The sequence below is a fragment of the Chiloscyllium punctatum genome, chromosome 12 (assembly GCF_047496795.1).
Source record: "Chiloscyllium punctatum isolate Juve2018m chromosome 12, sChiPun1.3, whole genome shotgun sequence".
In the NCBI taxonomy this organism is placed as follows: domain Eukaryota; kingdom Metazoa; phylum Chordata; class Chondrichthyes; order Orectolobiformes; family Hemiscylliidae; genus Chiloscyllium; species Chiloscyllium punctatum.
In genome coordinates this window covers 11,600,022-11,617,325 of record NC_092750.1, presented here as the reverse complement: position 1 = coordinate 11,617,325, position 17,304 = coordinate 11,600,022, and the positions used below count along the sequence as shown (strand labels likewise).

Sequence of the window (17,304 nt, the reverse complement as noted above, 5' to 3'; positions counted from 1 at the left end):
AAAAGATTTTATATTTAATTCAAAACTTGTATCTATCCAGGTGGGATTCATACTCTGGTTTCCAGGACACAATCCAAAAGCCCAGATAATTAGTTCAGCAACTACATGTCACCATCACCTCCCCCCTTTTTGGAAGATCAACTGTTGGTCAGCTTTTTTTTCCCCCTTCCATGTCTCAGACAGTGAAATATTACCCATTAGCCATTAACATACTACAAGATGCTAATCCCTAACCATAATTAAAAAGAGGGGGAGAAACAACAAGTTAACACATGGCAGACTAAAGTCTCGCTTTGATACACAATTGAATTTTTAGAATATTGGAAAGGACATTCCATTTGTAATAAAAATTAAAACACATGAACTTACACTTCCTGTTTCTCACATCAGTCATGGCATTTGTGAGTCACTGGCTATGCCAGCATTTATTGCCCACATAAATTGCTTTGAAGGTGGTGTTGAGCTGCCTTTGTGAACCGCTGCAATCCTCAGGATGCAGCAACACATTGTTCAGAAAGGAGTCCCAGTATTTTTGAATCCAGTGGCAGTGAAGGAACAGTCAGAGAATTCCAAGTCAGGATGATGTGTGGCCTGTAGGTGGTGGCGTCCAAGCATTTGCTCTCCTTGTCCTTCAAATGGTAGAGGTTATGGGCTTGGAAGGTGTTCTTTAAGAAACCTCTGACTGCAATAGGTCTTGCAGATAACACATTTCACTGCTCTGTGCATTAGTGGTAAAAGGGATTGAGAGTTGAAGGTGGTGGATGAAGTGCCAATCAAGCTATTGTCCTAGATATTGTTGAAGCTACACTCATCCAGGCAACCAGAGTGTTACATCATATCGGGGACTTGTAGATGCTAGACAGGCATTGAGGATACAAGAGGCAGGTTGTTCATTGCAGAATTCCCAGTTTGTGCACTGATCTGTGGCCATAGTAATTTTTTAATGGGTCAAATAAAGTGTGGTGCTGGAAAACCAGCATTCCTATTCCTAATTAAAAGCTTATGCTCAACACATCGACTCTCCTGCTCCTTGGATGCTGCCTGATCGGCCATGCTTTTCCAACACCACAGTTTGAGACTCAGATCTCCAGTTTCTGCAGTCCTCACTTTCTTCATAGTATTTATATGGCTGATCAGTTTAGTTTCTGGTCAATGGTAACCACCTGGATATTGTTAAAAATCACAACACCAGGTTATAGTCCAAAAGGTTTAATTGGAAGCACACTAGCTTTCGGAGCGACGCTTTTTTATCAGGTGATTGAAGGAGTGTCGCTCCGAAAGCTAGTGTGCTTCCAATTAAGCCTGTTGGACTATAACCTGGTGTTGTGTGATTTTTAACTTTGTACACCCTAGTCCAACACCAGCATCTCCAAATCATCACCTGGATATTGGTAGTAAAGAATTCAGGGGTGGTAATACCATTGAACAAGGGATGATGGCTAGATTGTCTCGTCAAAATGGTCACTGCTTGATATGCATGGCAAGTAGCATCACAAGGGCTTAGGATTTGTTCCACCAGTTAGAGGATCACTTAGCCCTGTCCATTGTATGCCACTTTGGCTGTTTGCCACACAAATTCCTTAGTGCAGCTTCACCAGCTTGACACCTCATTTGTCATCATGCTTGGTACTGTTCCTGGCATGCTCTTGTCTTCTTTATTGAATCATGGTTTATCCCTGGTTTGATGATAAATGTACCTGGTTACACATTTTACTTGAATACGATTCTAATCACTGGATGCTTCACGGCTGCCCAGGTTTAGGCTGTTAGATGTATTTAAAACCTTTTCAAATTAGACTTGCACATCAACCTTTTCCCTATCCCCAATCCCAGCCTTGCCACCACCACCTCTTACAAAGTAATTTCAGGTAGTGCATTCCACATCCAATGGGAGAGCCCTTTTTAGACAGCTTTTTTAAAAAATTAATTATTTAAATCTATGTCATAAATACTCAATTAAGCCAAGTGCATTTTATTTTGATCAGGACCTGGGAATCAAACAGTTCCATTGTTACCTTTCAAAACAGAGGCAAGTACATATTTGGAAAGGAGGAAAAAGCAAGACTATGGGGAAAAAAAACAGATCAACTAGATTGTTCGTTAAGAGCAAAAATGAATCAAATGGCCTTTTTGTAATGAATAATAAAAATTCATTTCCAACTGAAATGGGAGCAGCAGAATAAAAATCTTAAAATGATGCCAAGACTGGAAAGGAGTTCAATGTTTCCAGCAGAGACAGGCTACACTGATGCATGCAAAACAAATTTTACAACTGACTGCTGAAGAAACAAAAAAAACCATTTGACTGCCAAAGATTTAATCTTACACCTGAACACCAATTGCATGCAAAAACCTTAGTAAATCATTAATATCTAGAAATGTATTGATCACTGCCTTAAAAACACCCTAAATGACCAAGCTTTCACACCCCTCAAAACTGAAATTCTTCTAAAGATATACTGAGTGAAGTAAATCCCAGTCTCAATCCTATGGTTACTCTGAAATTGTGTTCTTCGGTTTTAGACCGCCATCATCTACCAAGAGAGAGCGAGCGAGCACGCGGGAGAGATCTTGCTCAGAGGCTGAAGTTCCCCATTGTAACATGCCTTATAAATAACTCAGCTATACCTATTATCCTCCACATACATTGATCAATTGCAAAACAACTGTCAAATTCACAGCATAATGAATAATACATAACCATGGATACAAAAGTGGTGCATCCACCCGAGTCATTCCTGTATCCTATTAACCAGAAACTAATGAGGCCTCAGCACAACCATACTCCATTAATGTCAAGGCTCTGCAGGCTCATGTTCATTTTCATTACAGCCTGATATTCCAATTGGTTATTTTGGCCAAATGATGAGAGGGGTACTCAATGTGAAGTACAAGCATCGGGTAAAAGTGACTTCAGGACTGCTGAGGCACCAAAATTAAATATGCACAGGGGTAAATTGCAATCATACTCCACAGATGAGGCTGCTAAATGACAATAGTCCGTGGTGTTAGGGGCAAGGCATCAGTATTGTCTGACTGGCAGAAAGTGGCGAATAGGGATAAAGGGCTTTTTTTTCCCAGAATGGCAGCCAGCGAATAGCAGAGTTTCATAGGGGTCAATGTTGGGACTACAACTATTCACATTATAGGTTAGTGATATGGACAAAAGAAGAGGACATTGTTGCTAAGTTTCCAGATAACACAAAAGGTCGGTGGACAGATAGGTAGTGCGTTAAGGAGGTGGGAGACTGCAGAAGGCGGTCTTGGACGAGTTAGAAGAGTGGACAAAGAAGTGGCAGATGGAACATAATGTGGCAAAGTGTAAGGTTAAGCACTTTGGTAGGAAGAAGAGAGGCATATACTATGTTCTAAATGGGAAAGGCTTTAGAAATTTAAACCTCACAGGGACTTGAATCCTTGATCTGGATTCACTTAAGGTTAACATGCAAGTTCAGCTGGCATTGAGAAAGTTATAGGCACTGTTCACATTGATTTTGTAAAGGCTAAAATACAAAAGCCAAGTGTAATGCTGAGGCTATCCAAGGTTCTGGTCAGACTATTTGTAATACGGAGTAGTATTCCTTGGCCCTGTAGCCAAGAAAGAATGCAATGGCACCAAAGGGTGTTCCAGAGGAGGTTTACAAGAATGATCCCTGGGATGAATGGCTTGTCACGAGGTGTCACTGAGAATTTGCAGTCTGTATTCTATAAGGTGTTCAGAAGGATGAGGGGGTTTTTGACTGAAACTGAAAATACTGACAGACCTGGACAGAGTAGATACAGAGGAGGTATTTCCACTAAGACTAGGACCGGAGGGTACAGTCTCAGACTGAAGGGACATCCTTTTAGAACTGGAGATGAGGAGGAATTTCTTCAGCCAGAGTGGGAATTCTGAGGAACTCACTGCTGCAAAAGGCTGTGGAGGTTAAGTCACTGAGTGCATTTAAGACTTAGATAGATAGGTTCTTAGTTAGTAAGGGGATCAAGGGTTATGGAGAACACAGGAGAATGGAGTTGAGCAACACATAGCAACGTAGAATTGATGGGTCAAATGACCTAATTATTCTCCTATTCTTAATGTTTCCATGACATTTCTTAAAACAAAACGTGTTCAATTTTAGGCCAAATCACTGAATGTTAATGGTTTTGGCCAATGACCAATCATTAATATGTAGCATGGGCAGTTGTCATGTTCCAAACATTTGCACCATGGTGCTTGGCAAACTCTTCTAAACACAACTAGCCCCCTTCACTGTCCAACTATATTGTGTACCAAGTACATGAGGCTGATGATGCAGTCTTGAAAGTGCATTGCTAAAACGCTCAAATCTTTACTGAGAAGGACAACATAAACGCCTCAAATCACCACTAGCCCACAACATCAGAACTCCCACCGACAGCACTGTAAAACCTTAACCACAGATTGCAGCGGGTCAAGAAGGTGGCTCAACAGCATCTTCAAGGGCAATGAAGGATGTGGATCAAGATAATCAATATTGATCTTGCAAATGATGCTCATATCTCAAGAATACATACTTTGAAAAGCTTATCTTAATTTATTGTAAAGAAAAAGAAAATTTAATGAGAAAACATATTAGAAGCAGTACAAGGAATTTCATGTAGAATTAGGTAGTCGGCAATAAGTTGCTACCATTATCCGATTATGCAGATTTAATTACATCAGGAGCTGTGACTGACAGGTTGAACTTCTGCCTTAATCTCACTGTCCAAGGAGGCTACTAATCACACTGCAGAGTTTCTGCTGACAATTTTTCCTCTTCCAACTATTGACAGAGGGTGTATTGATTGTAGTTGAAAGTGGTCTTGCAGAATTGAATGAGGTCACAAAGACCACAGTAACATAGCAACAATTGCTCTCTGGCACTGAGGGCCTGCATTCAAATAGCAGTATTTTCTTTCCAACTGGAAAAAAAAAGTGAAATTTTCTAGATGTATGCTGTTAGTCAAGGCACCTTTTATGGAAAAATTGATACAACTGTGAGCCATCAGCTAAGATCCCACAGAATGAGCCCATAATGATCCACACCATAAAGCAACAGCAATAAAGCTCTTGTAACACATTGACGGTGTCCCTACTTCTGAAATGGAAGGGCCAGGTTCAAGTCTAACCCACCCAGTGAACAAGTTGATTAAAAATATCTGCAAAAGCCAAAGCTCTAAGCCTAAAATAACCCACCCCATAATGCTTGTGTAACACAGGAATTCATTTATTTGGTCCATGCCCTATATTGTATGCATACAATCTTTGCATATACAACACAGTACTTAATTGTAAAAAGGCATTATCTGTAATGAAATAAAATTGGCCTTTCTCTACTGAGTACTACCTGCAGCACTCTGCATTATTCTCTCCTACACATTTCCTATAAAATATACAAGTGACAATATTACACCAGTTTTGGTTTTCTAAAAACAAAAATGTTCCAAGATTTTGTTATTATAGCAGCAGGGTCCTCACTGATTAATTTTATTCAGACAAAAGATCTCTGTTTAGTCAAATATAATACTGGAATTCATTTAAATTTGCTTTCACATCTTTTATGAGCACATCTGTACTTGGGGCAGCACAGTGGCTCAGTGGATATCACTGCTGTCTCACAACACCAGGGACCAGAGTTCAATTCTCACCTCGGGCAACGGTCTGTGAAGAGTTGACACATTCTCCCAGAGTCTGTGTGGGTTTCCTCCGGGTGCTCCGGTTTCTTCCCACAATCCAAAGATATGCAGGTTAGGGGAACTGGCCATGTTAAGTTGCCCATAGAGTTCAGAGTATTAGTCAGGGGTGAATGTAGGGGAATGGTCTGGGTGGGTTGCTCTTCGGAGGGTCGGTGTGGACTTGTTGGGTCAAAGGGCTTGCTTCCATACTGTAAGTAATCTAAATCAAATAAAACAGCTGACTACATGTTGCTGAAAGTAAAAGTATTGCTTCTCTCCAACTGTCACCATTGGGGTAGAATATAGATTTTCAATTTTTACTTTCATTAAAGTCTGTAAGTTAGCTTGCTGAGCCTGAAGGTTTATTTTCAGGCGTTCCGTCACCAAGTGAGCTAACATGGTCAGTGAGAGTCTCTGGTTAAGGGCTGGTGGTATGTCCTGCCTCTCTTTTTTTAGGACTTGGTTTCTTAAGGTAGGTGATGTCATTTCCAGTTCTCCCCTCCCCCCATCGCCCCCAAGGGAAGGTAGATCAGATCTAAGTTGATGTGTTTGTTAATGGAGTCCTGGTTAGCATACCAATGCCTCTAAGAATTCTTATTTCGTGTCTATGTTTCATCTGTCCTAGGATGTGTGTGTTGTCCCAAAGTGATGCCCTTTTTTAAATTTGTTTGTCCGGAAACTAGAGAGAGAGTGGGGTCGTGTCTTTTGGTGGCTAGTTGGTGTTCATGTATCCTGGTGGCAAATTTCCTGCTAGTTTGTCCGATTAGTGCTTTTTAAAAAAAGTTCTTGCATAGAACGTTGTAAATAATGTTAGTTTTACTGGTGGTATCTAATGGATCCTTTAGGTTCATTAGTCGCTGTTAAAGTGTGTCACTAGGTTTGTGGGCTACTATGATTCCAAGGGGTCTGAGAAGTCTGCAAGTCATTTCTGATGCCTTTGATGCAAGGTAATGTGGCTATAATTTTGGTTCCATTGTGTCTGCATATTTGCGTTTGTTTCTGAGGAATTGACAGATTGTGTTTATTGGCTACCCCTTTTTTCTTGAAAACGCTGCATAGGTATTTTTCTGCTGTTTTTTGTAGTCCTTTGATGCTGCAGTGTGATGTAGCTCGTTTAAATACTGTCTTAATGCAGCTCCATTTGTGGGTGCTGGGGTGATTGCTTCTGAAGTTAAGTATTTGGTTAGTGTGTGTTGTTTTTCTGTAGATGCTGGTTTGAAGTTCTCAGTTACCTATGTTCAACTGTCACATCTCGGAATGGGAGTCTGCTGTAGTCTCTCTACCTCTTGTGAATTTTATGCCTGGCAGGATATTGTTGATGGTGTTGTATGTTTCTTCTAACTTGTTCCTTCTTGTAATGAACAAGATGTCATCCACGTAGCCGACCCAAAAGTTTGAATGGACAAATACATAGAACGAACCATAAGCTTTAAAACAACAAAAAAAAGGAAAAACTCACACTGCAAGTTAGATAAACTCACAAAAATACATTTCATACAACACTGATGCTTGGATTAAAAACAAACCTTTCAGACCATCCACTTACCAATACAGAAAAAGCAATCCTAGTCAGAGGATTAAACTACAATAGCAAAGACGTGAGTAATAAAGGACTTCCTTGCAGCATTTGAATCCACATTTTTAAAAAAGTCTGCCTTTCAGAACAAACAACAGCAGACCATAAGACAAGCTATTGCACCTACATTAGGCCAGAAAAAAAAAGAGGGGAAATACACAATGCTAGAATAAATAAAGCCTTAAAGACAAAAAACATTGTTATCCCACCTGCAGACAAAGGGATGGATGACTGCTCTTTTTAAAAACCGACTATCTTGAAAAGGCAAATGCACTGCTTACAGATACTGACACGAACCAGGAGATGGCGATAGACCCAACCCCACAGCTTCCAAAACAGAAACCAGATGGATCCAACACCACACTTCGGTGGATTACGAAAAATACACAAACCTGGTGCCCCCCTCAGATCCATAGTCTCCCTACCTGGTAGACCAACATACAGACTGGCCAAAACACCTAATTGATGATTCAAATGCTTCATTCACTCCACCCAACAATTCCTGAATACCAAAGACACCAAGATAGAAGAGGACGAAACAATGATCTCCTTTGACGTTACAACCGCTTCAGATCAATTAACATTGACCTAGCCAAAGAAACACTGGCATCACTACAAAGAAAACCAGGACCACAAACACTAGACAGCAGCAACTTCATCAGCAAAGACAACATCCTCAAGCTAGTGGACTTGTACCTCATCACCCAATTGGCATTCAATAACATAACCTACTAACAAGTAAACAGAACCACCAATATCAGGGCTCATAGCGGAAGCAGCAACACAGACTTGAACAAGCTGCCCTCCCATCTATCCAACCCAAACTTTGGGTCCACTATGTAGATGACACCTTAGTCTTCACAAAATTAGAGGAAACATACAACACCATCAACAATATCCTGACAGGCATAAAATTCACAAAAGGGAAGGAGAACATCAACAGACTCCCATTCCAAGATGTGACAGTTGAACATAGGTAACAGAGCTTCAAACCAGCATCTACAGAAAAACACACACTGACCAAATACTTAACTTCAGAAGCAATCACCCCAGCACCCACAAATGGAGCTGCATTAAGATGGTATTTCAACAAGCTACATCATGCTGCAGCACCTAAGGACTACAAAAAGCAGAAGAAAAATATCTATCCAACATTTTCAAGAAAAAAAACAGGTAGCCAATAAACACAATTGACTGATTCCTCAGAAACAAACCCAAAAATAAAGCAGACAACTCAACCAAAACCTATAGCCACATTACCTTACAAAGACCAATCAAAAATGACTTCCAGACTACTCAGATCCCTTGGCATCATGGTAGCCCACAAACCTACCAACATACAAAGAGTGACTAATGAACCTAAAGGATCCATTAGATACCGCCAGCAAAACTAATATCATTTACAAGATGATAACATCATTTACATTCTGAGAATTCTTAGAGGCATGGCATTCTCACCAGAACTCCATCAATAAACACATCAACTTAGATCCTATCTACATTTTCTTGGGGTGAAAAAAAATAGAACTGGAAATGACATTAAGAAACCAAGCCCTGAAGAAAGAGAAAGAGAGAGAGATGCCACCAGTGCTTCAGAGACTCTGACAATGTTACCTCATATGGTGACAATGTGTCTGAAAACAAATCTTCAAACTCAGCAAGCTAACTTGCAGAGTTATCACCAACCTGAGCCACAAATCTTCAAAATCATTTGCTTCCATCACTTCTGTTTTTCATGGGTTAGGTAATAAAGTTCCTTCACACAAGAAACCCTTAAAATTAGTTCAAGTTAAATTCATACTAGGTCTGAGTTGAAGCACAATATTGCCAATGTCCAAAAAACATTGAAAGCTCTGCAGCTGACTGAAGAAGAGACACCCTTCTCAACCTAAAATTCTTTCAAAAAAAAAGAGGCACTGCCCTTATTGACTGCATCCCACTTTGCACAACAGAGCAGGAGGAGTCAACAGATCATCCCATTGCTGGCATCACCAAAAAAATGTGCCTTCACATGAAATCCAGATGGGATGAAAGATGACCAAAGCACCATCATTAAGAACTTTTCAAACCCACCCAACCCCAGTGCCTGGTATACTGATGCTGCCAACACAGGATCAAATTAGAGATTGTTTAGACTGAAGTTTCCACATCCATTGGCCACCAACAAGTCGGACAGAGGCAGCTGATAGATGGGAACAGCAACACTTGAGAGTTTCCCTCCAAACAACTATTGTCCTGCCTTGGAAACCTGTCACTGTTCCTTTAACAGTGCTGAGCCAAAATACTGGAACTCTGTCCTTAATAACACCATGGAAGTGCCACCACCTTCTCAAAAGCAATTTATTGCAGGCAATAAATGCCAGCGAAGCCCATAACCCACAAATGCAAAAAAGCTTGTCCAGCACTGACCAGGCTTCAAATTTGGGGCATTTCACTACAAGTGGAAACATCCAAAATTACCTACACCTTTACCCATTCAGCTATCAGAACGTTTTACCAAGTTTGCATGGAGGAGGAAAATAAGCGCAAGTTAGTGGAATAAATGTAGTTTGGTGTTTGTTGGTCAGCATTGGCATGGTTGACTGAAGGGCTTATTTTATATAGTATGACTATGACATAACTATACCATATTAGATGCAACCTAAAAACCATCCTAAAGGTACTAAAGTCAACTATCAAAGTTCCCACATGGCAGAAAGCAAGCACATTCAGTCATGTGATGGTATAGGTGGCAAATATACTAAATGTGATGGTCAAGGATTTTCCACATTTAACTCCCATCCCATGATGCATTAGACAAACTCTACTCAGATGGTTGAATTAGGAAGGGGTGCTGGCTACTAGCATTCCCACCATTTGTCAACTAAAGCCTACTACAGTTGAAAGGCTCATTCACACATGGATTGGGTTATCAGGCAGAAGTGACTGGTTTGGACATCAGCATTTCATCTTACAGAACCACACTCCAGTTTTAAGTCACTGTCCATGGGAGTGCAAACTAGAGTGATGGGAAAACACAAGGTATGCTCGCTGAGATGGAAGGTTCATTTTCAGAAGTTTTGTCAAATACTAGGTAACATCTTCAGTGAGCCTCCAGACAAAGCACTGCTAACGATTCTAGGTTTCTGTTTATATGTTTGGGTTGATGTCATTTCTGTGGTGTTCCCAAAGGAAATGACATCACCAACCTAAACATATAAATAGAAAGCTAGAATTGTCAGTAGTGCGTTGTCCAGAGGCTCACCAAAGATGTTACCTAGTATGGTGACAAAATGGCTGAAAAGAAACCTTCCAGCTCAGCGAGCAAATCTACATCCAGAACCTCAACCTGAGCTACAAATCTTCTCAAAAGAATTATGCCTTGTTAGTGAGTTAAGTAGGTTAGCCCAGCTGGGGGAACTGCCTAAAAACAAGCAGAGTCTTTTTGGAACTATAGCCCTCCTGTCAGGTTCAAAGACCAACATTATCATAGGTACCTGGGATATTAGGATATCCTAAGGTCTCTAACAAGTCAAAAATAGAGTTGTCTTTCTCTCCCACTCAAATACAGAGCTGCATAATCTATGTTCCAATCATGGATGCATACATCATGCATTTAACATAAAGACGAGATGGAATCAGTTTACAGCAGTCACATGTTTCTCCTGCAGGCAAACAGACTCTATAAACAAAGACTCCATTTAATTGGCAGTCTGAATACCCCATCCAACATTTGACCAAAAATCAACCAACAATGTTAGAGATTAAACCTTTTATGATAAATACATTTTTTCTAAAATTACAATTTACAGAAAAAACCTTAAAAATGCAAATGTAGATATTAATAAATAAATCAAACACCTGTATTGCTATTTATATACATTTGCACACAAACACACAGAAGCAAAGCAGCACCCACATAACAGGTTCAGTTTTCTTTCCTCTCTGCTACAGGAAACAATGAAAGCAATTTTCATGCATGTGGCAAAAAAGCCATAAGTATATCACATATGAGGGAGAAAAAAAGGGCCAAAAACAATAAAGACCTGATTAACAAAAAACTTGCTTGAAAGAAAAATGGCTTAAAGGTTTTAATGGAGAAATGGGTTGGTGGGGGGGGGGGGGGGGAATAAATGAAACAATTCAAGAAACAGCTAAAAAAAGGTGTGACCATCAATGGTAGGTTAAGGAAGATAAGGATACAAAAAAAAAATCAGGGACTTTTTGGGGTAAGGAGGTGGAGGAGAATTGCAACACTGGAGAATGTCATAAAAGATAGGATGGGCAAGGCCTTGGGAGAATTAAAAAAAACTATGCTACTGGGGAAGCAGGAGACAACACAGGCCTGCAAAGGGTAGAGAGTGACAGACAAATCAGCCATCATCATAAAAAGATGATATTAAATTGATAGATTTAGAAACAGCAATTTTTCCACAGTATTTTGACTGATCAAAAGTGCCTATTAAAATATAATTTCTTAGCTGCTTTTTAATTATAATCCCAGTTACTTCAAGCATAAGGCAGCACGCTAGTTCACACTGCCACCTCGCAGCACCAGGATCCTGGGTTCAATTCCACCCTTGGACAACTATGTGTGGAGTTTGCACATTCTCCTTGTATCTGCATGAGTTTCCTCCGGGTGCTTCAGTTTTTTCCCCACAGTCCAATGAAGTGCAGGCTATGCCAAGTTGCCCAGTGTCCAGAGATATGCTGGCTAGGTTGACTAGCCATGAGAAATGTAAGGTTACGGGACAGGGTGGTAGTCCGATAGTGACTGGGGTGCTCCTCAGAGGATTAGTGCAGACTCAATGGGCTGAATGGCCTGGTTCCACATTGGAGGAATTTTATAATTCTGAACATTGATTCTTGCTACATGATTATACATTTTAACAGAAACTTAAAAGCAAAAATAAAATTTGACTTTGTGAATAAAGCAATAACAAATTTCTAAATGAATAAAAATCTCTCAACGTCACTTCTTGTAGAACAATAGAGTAAATAATTTACCCATTACATTTCCATTTAAAGAAGGAAAACCAGTGGACTTGACTTCCCCTAGTATTTAACTTAAATAGTATTTCTGGAGATGCTCCTGGATTAAAATCCTTTTAATTCTTTCAAAGGTTAGCAAAAGGACAACATTTATTGCTCATCCCAAATTGTTGTGGGTCTGGAGTCACATGTAAACAAGAGCCACTTGCGAACAAGAGGCTTTTTACAACTAACAATGTTTTCTCACCACCATTCGAAGCAATGTTTCAAAGCCAGATTTTACTGGTTTAAATCAAAATTCCAAAAGCCACCATGTTCCCAGAGCACTCATTCGCCTGGATTTCTGAATTACTCCACCTCAAAAGACTCAGAAAAATAATTTCCAACAACTTCAAAAAAAACTCACAAAATCCTACAGGTTAGGCAGGATTTGGGACCAATTCCCCCCCATGATAATTTTAAACTTTACAATTCAGCAGCACCAAAATTGCTTGTAAGATTTTTTTTTGTGTGGCAAACCACCACCCATAGTGTTCTTCTCCGCCTTGGCAAGGTTTAAGAATTCTTATATTATGAAACAACTTGATTTTTTTCTTTGCAATATCCAAGTCAGACAGCCTGCATGACAGGAGCAATCCAGTTAAGTGGCCTGTAATTCCAATTCCTCCACCCATTTATCAAATATTAATATCACAAAAGGGAGGGGGGGGGGGTTGTTACTTCAGTCATAGAATAAAGACTCACCTTCAGTCCAGTCCCGAGGACAATCACATCATATTCTTCATCCATGTTTTGCCGTTAGTTACTGTGCCAACGTTATATTTTTTATATTATTTGGTTGAAAATCGGCTGTTTATTGTGGAGAAGCTGAGCTGGCCTGAAGCTGACTGGATGGAGCTGATCACCACATACCTCACCACTACCCCCCTCTTCACACGGTGTCCGTCCGCCACCATCCAATAGTGCGCCTTATATTTTTTTTTCCCCGGAAAAGGTCACCGCCTTTACCTCTCGGGCTCGACAGGATGGCCTCGGAATATTGATTTGAAAGACAAGCAACGCTCTCCGAGGGCGAACAGCAAAGAAATATCGAATCGCTGTGGAGTTCCCAGCCCCCGCGTCCAATTTGGGCCGCAGAGAAAGTAGTGCCACGGTCATCTGCCAAATAACCAACCGGCACTGCGCAGGCGTACAACGCGCGGGCCTTCTGGGAATTGTAGTCCACAGCGGGGATCTGAGTCTGCGTGTTGGCTGCTTTTGGGCTGCGGTGCAGCATGGGAGATGTAGTTCCATGATCGGACATAATGACCTCTTCTCCACAAACAAAACAGACATTGCTGGAAAAACTCAGCAGGTCAGAATCCGTGGGGAAAGAGAACAGAATCAACCCTTCGGGGTCCAGTCACCCTTCTTCAGAACACTAACCATCATTCCACAGTTTTATGGACAGTATTAATCTGCTTGCATCATAATGCAAGGCCCAGTACAACTCGCAGAATGCTCACGAAGACAATTCCTATTGTATTAAGGAGGAGGAAAGAAGAAGTTAACAAGGACCTTCTTTAAAATGAAACAAAGAACCAAAATCAAAAATTGCTGGAGAAACCCAGCAGGTCTGGCATCGTCTGTGGAGAGAGAGAAACAGAGATAATCTTTCAAGTGCACATCAAAGAACCTTCTGTACCTGGAGCTATTATTTGTGATTCTAGGGACTCCAGAATTTCTCAATAAATTTGTTCTGTTTGGGTGATGGAAATTTAAGGGAACAAGTGGAGCTTACAGGTAAATTGGGTTCACTCCTATGTAAATGATTCGCCTCATCAAAGATATTAATATTCTTATTCATATTTTCGATGGCCTCACTCTGCCCTATCACTTTAATTCCCTGCAGCTTTGCAATCTTCTGACATTGCTTCTTGAGCATCCCAGATGTTAATACTTCCTCCACTGGTGGTTATACTTTCAGCTGACGAAACCACTAAGATTTTGAAAGGTAGAAGGAGAAGGAGTAGGAACAGTAGTGGTGGTAATGTCAGTGGACTAGTGATTCAGAAGGCTCAATAATATTCTGAGGACAAGGATTCTATTATGGTATACAGTATGATAAAATTTGAATTCAATAAAAATCTGGAGTTAGACAATAATTTCACTGTCAATTAGCTTAAAACCCGTCAAGATTACTATATGTCCTTTTGGGAAGGAAAACTGTCATCCTTACTTTGTTTGACTTATTTGTGACTCCAGACCCACAACAGTTGATTCTGGATGAGGAGGGATGGGCAATAAAAACAGACCGAGCCAATGACTCCCACATCCTGTGACTTTTTTTTAACATATCTTCATAAATCTCTTTAGGACATTCCTTGAACCTTATTGCTTGACAACATTGTTGGCTTTCAGCCACAATGTTACTTTATAAGGCTTGGCATTACATTTGGTTGCTTAGCTTGCTTGTGATTTGCGTTGGGACATTTGATTACATTTAAGGCACTACATAACTCGATGTTGTGTTCACTTGTGTATTTAATTCCTGAATATTAGACACAATTACAGAATTCACCTGCAAATCACAGACCAAAGTTCTGATGTATATCATGAAAACTTGAATTTGGTTTATTTAGATTACCACTATACAAGTTACTCAAAAATAAAGTACTTGATCTCAAACATATAAATGAAAAATCACTGATCCCTGAACAATAACAGAAAAAAATGAAATTCTATGATTCTAGTTCCTGTTATCCCAAGTTATAGAGTCATAGAGGTGTACAGCACGGAAACAGACCTCGTGGTCCAACTCATCCATGCCAACCAGATATCCTAAATTAATGTAGTCCTATTTGCCAGCACTTGGCCAACACCCTCTAAATGCTTCCTATTCATACACCCATCTAGATGCCTTTTAATTGTGGTAATTGTACCAGCCTCCAGCTCTTCCTCTGGCAGCACATTCCATACACACCACCACCCTCTGTATGAACAAGTTATCCCTTAGGTCTGTCTTAAATCTTTCCCTTCTCACTCGACACCTATGCCCTCCAGTTCTGGATTCCACCATCCTAGGGAAAAGACCTTGTCTACTTACTCTATCTGTGTCCCTCATGATTTCATAAATCTCTATGAGGTTACCCCTCAGTCTCCAATGCTCCAGGAAAAAGATATCTAGGCTAAAATTGTTTCATAACAGGTAATTTAAAGAAGCTCAGATTTAGGAATGACTGGGACCAATGTCTTTTTTGCTGTAATAATAACACAAATGCGCAAGAAATCAGAGTAGGCAGACCATTCAGCTCCCCAAGCCTACTCTGTCACTATTTAATAAGATAATGGCTGATATGATTCTGACCATAACCCCTCTTTCCTGCTTGATCTGCATAACCCTTGTTTCAAAATATATGTTTAATGGCTGCCACACCTGAAGTGAAAACAAATTACGGCAGAGATTGAGATCACGGGATGAAAGAAAGATGGCAATGCACTGATTCATTTCTCCAAGCATCCCCCTTTTGATAGAAAAAAAATGCATCCAATATTTTCAGCAGCTACAGATTACCCAAAATGCATGATCAAAGAAAAATGATCACTCATGAACAAAACTGAAAATTCTAGTCTGTCCCATCTTCATCAGTCTCTATGAATGCATTTTACCTGTGCAGGCATTTTATTTGTTTTCTCTAAGGCATTCAGGTATTTTGATAACATACAGTTGAGTTGTTGTCAGTTTGTCTGGTATCTGTTCATGCCTGGGATGATGTTCTTTTCATTGAGTCATGAAACGGAAACAGACCCTTCGGTCCAACCAGTCCATGCTGAATATAATCCCAAACTGAACTAGAGTAACATGCCTGCTCCCATATCCCTCTTATTCATGTACTTATCCAAATGTCTTTTAAACATTGTAATTGTACCCGAATCCACCACATCCTGAGGAAAATCATTACACGAACCACCCTCTGTGTAAAGAATTCACCCCTCATACTTTTTTTAAGTCTCTCTCTTCTCACCTTAAAAATGTGCCCCCAGTCTTAAAATTCCCCATCCGAGGGAAAAGAAATCTACCATTAACTCTATTGACTCTTTATTATTTTGTAAACTTCTATATGGTAGCCTCTTGACAATAACTTCCAAAGCATTTGGAACTGTTGTTACTAGTCTTTTGATTTGAGTAAAGCTGCTTCTTGTCTGTGCCTGAAGCATCTGTGTCTTTCTGACATTTCACATTCACTTGATGCTGTCCTTGAAGGAGCTCCGAAAGTTCGTGTGCTTCCAATTAAACCTGTTGGACTAAAACCTGGTGTTGTGTGAATTTTAACTTTGTACACCCCAGTCCAACACCGGCATCTCCAAATCAGTCCTTCTGCAGTCATCATTCAAACAGTTACAAGCCATTTATCACCTTGAGTCCTGTCAATGCCAATCTATTATGATTTGTCCTTTCCAGCAGCCATCTTTCTAAGATTGTTTTGTTTAATCCTAGCTGAACACTTGCGTGATTCACAATATTGCAGTTACAACACTGCTCTTCCTACACTGGACTTGCTTCCCCTTCTTTTGTGTTGTGTCTTCTTCATTATTTACAGGCTGACCTCTGGTTTTTCTCATTCTGCTGGCTGTTGTGCAGATATTTAAGTTTTGTTCAAATATGTTGTTCTCGATCAGCCTGAAATGTGTCTCAGTAAAATCTAAAGCCTCATCTGTTCTCCCATTTCTCTAGGTCACAATTGATAATCACAGAGCTTCTGCACATTGATAACTTCCTTGAGAGTAAGTTTCTCTTCTCTCAGCAGCCAGACTGTCACAGTGGGATTCTATCTCTGATGAGATCATCTTTCAGTTGGCAAACTCACAAGATGAAGCTAGATGTGTCAGTGCCATCACATACTGATTCACAGTTTCCTTCCTGTCACAACTCACTATGGTACTGCACAGGTTAAAAGAATATGCACACCAGGCTTCCTTGCATTTACAAGAAAATAACTATTAATTGTAATCAAACCGCTTCCAGCCATTGGCAAAAAAAATTGCTAACTTGTGACTCTGTAACTTATGATTCGAGAACTTAACCCTGATTTTTTTTTTAA

At 40.1% G+C, this 17,304-nt stretch overlaps 1 protein-coding gene across 1 annotated transcript in view; it reads right to left on the bottom strand.

Moving 5' to 3' along the window:
• LOC140483596 (rab GDP dissociation inhibitor alpha) overlaps positions 1-13,302 on the bottom strand; it is a 50,173-nt gene extending 36,871 nt beyond the window's left edge. Inside the window, exon 1 of the mRNA XM_072581838.1 lies at positions 12,968-13,302. Coding sequence (XP_072437939.1) covers positions 12,968-13,012 — 45 coding nt within the window. The 5' untranslated portion in view covers positions 13,013-13,302. The remainder of the gene's footprint in view (positions 1-12,967) is intronic.
• Between the last annotated feature and the right edge of the window lie 4,002 nt (positions 13,303-17,304).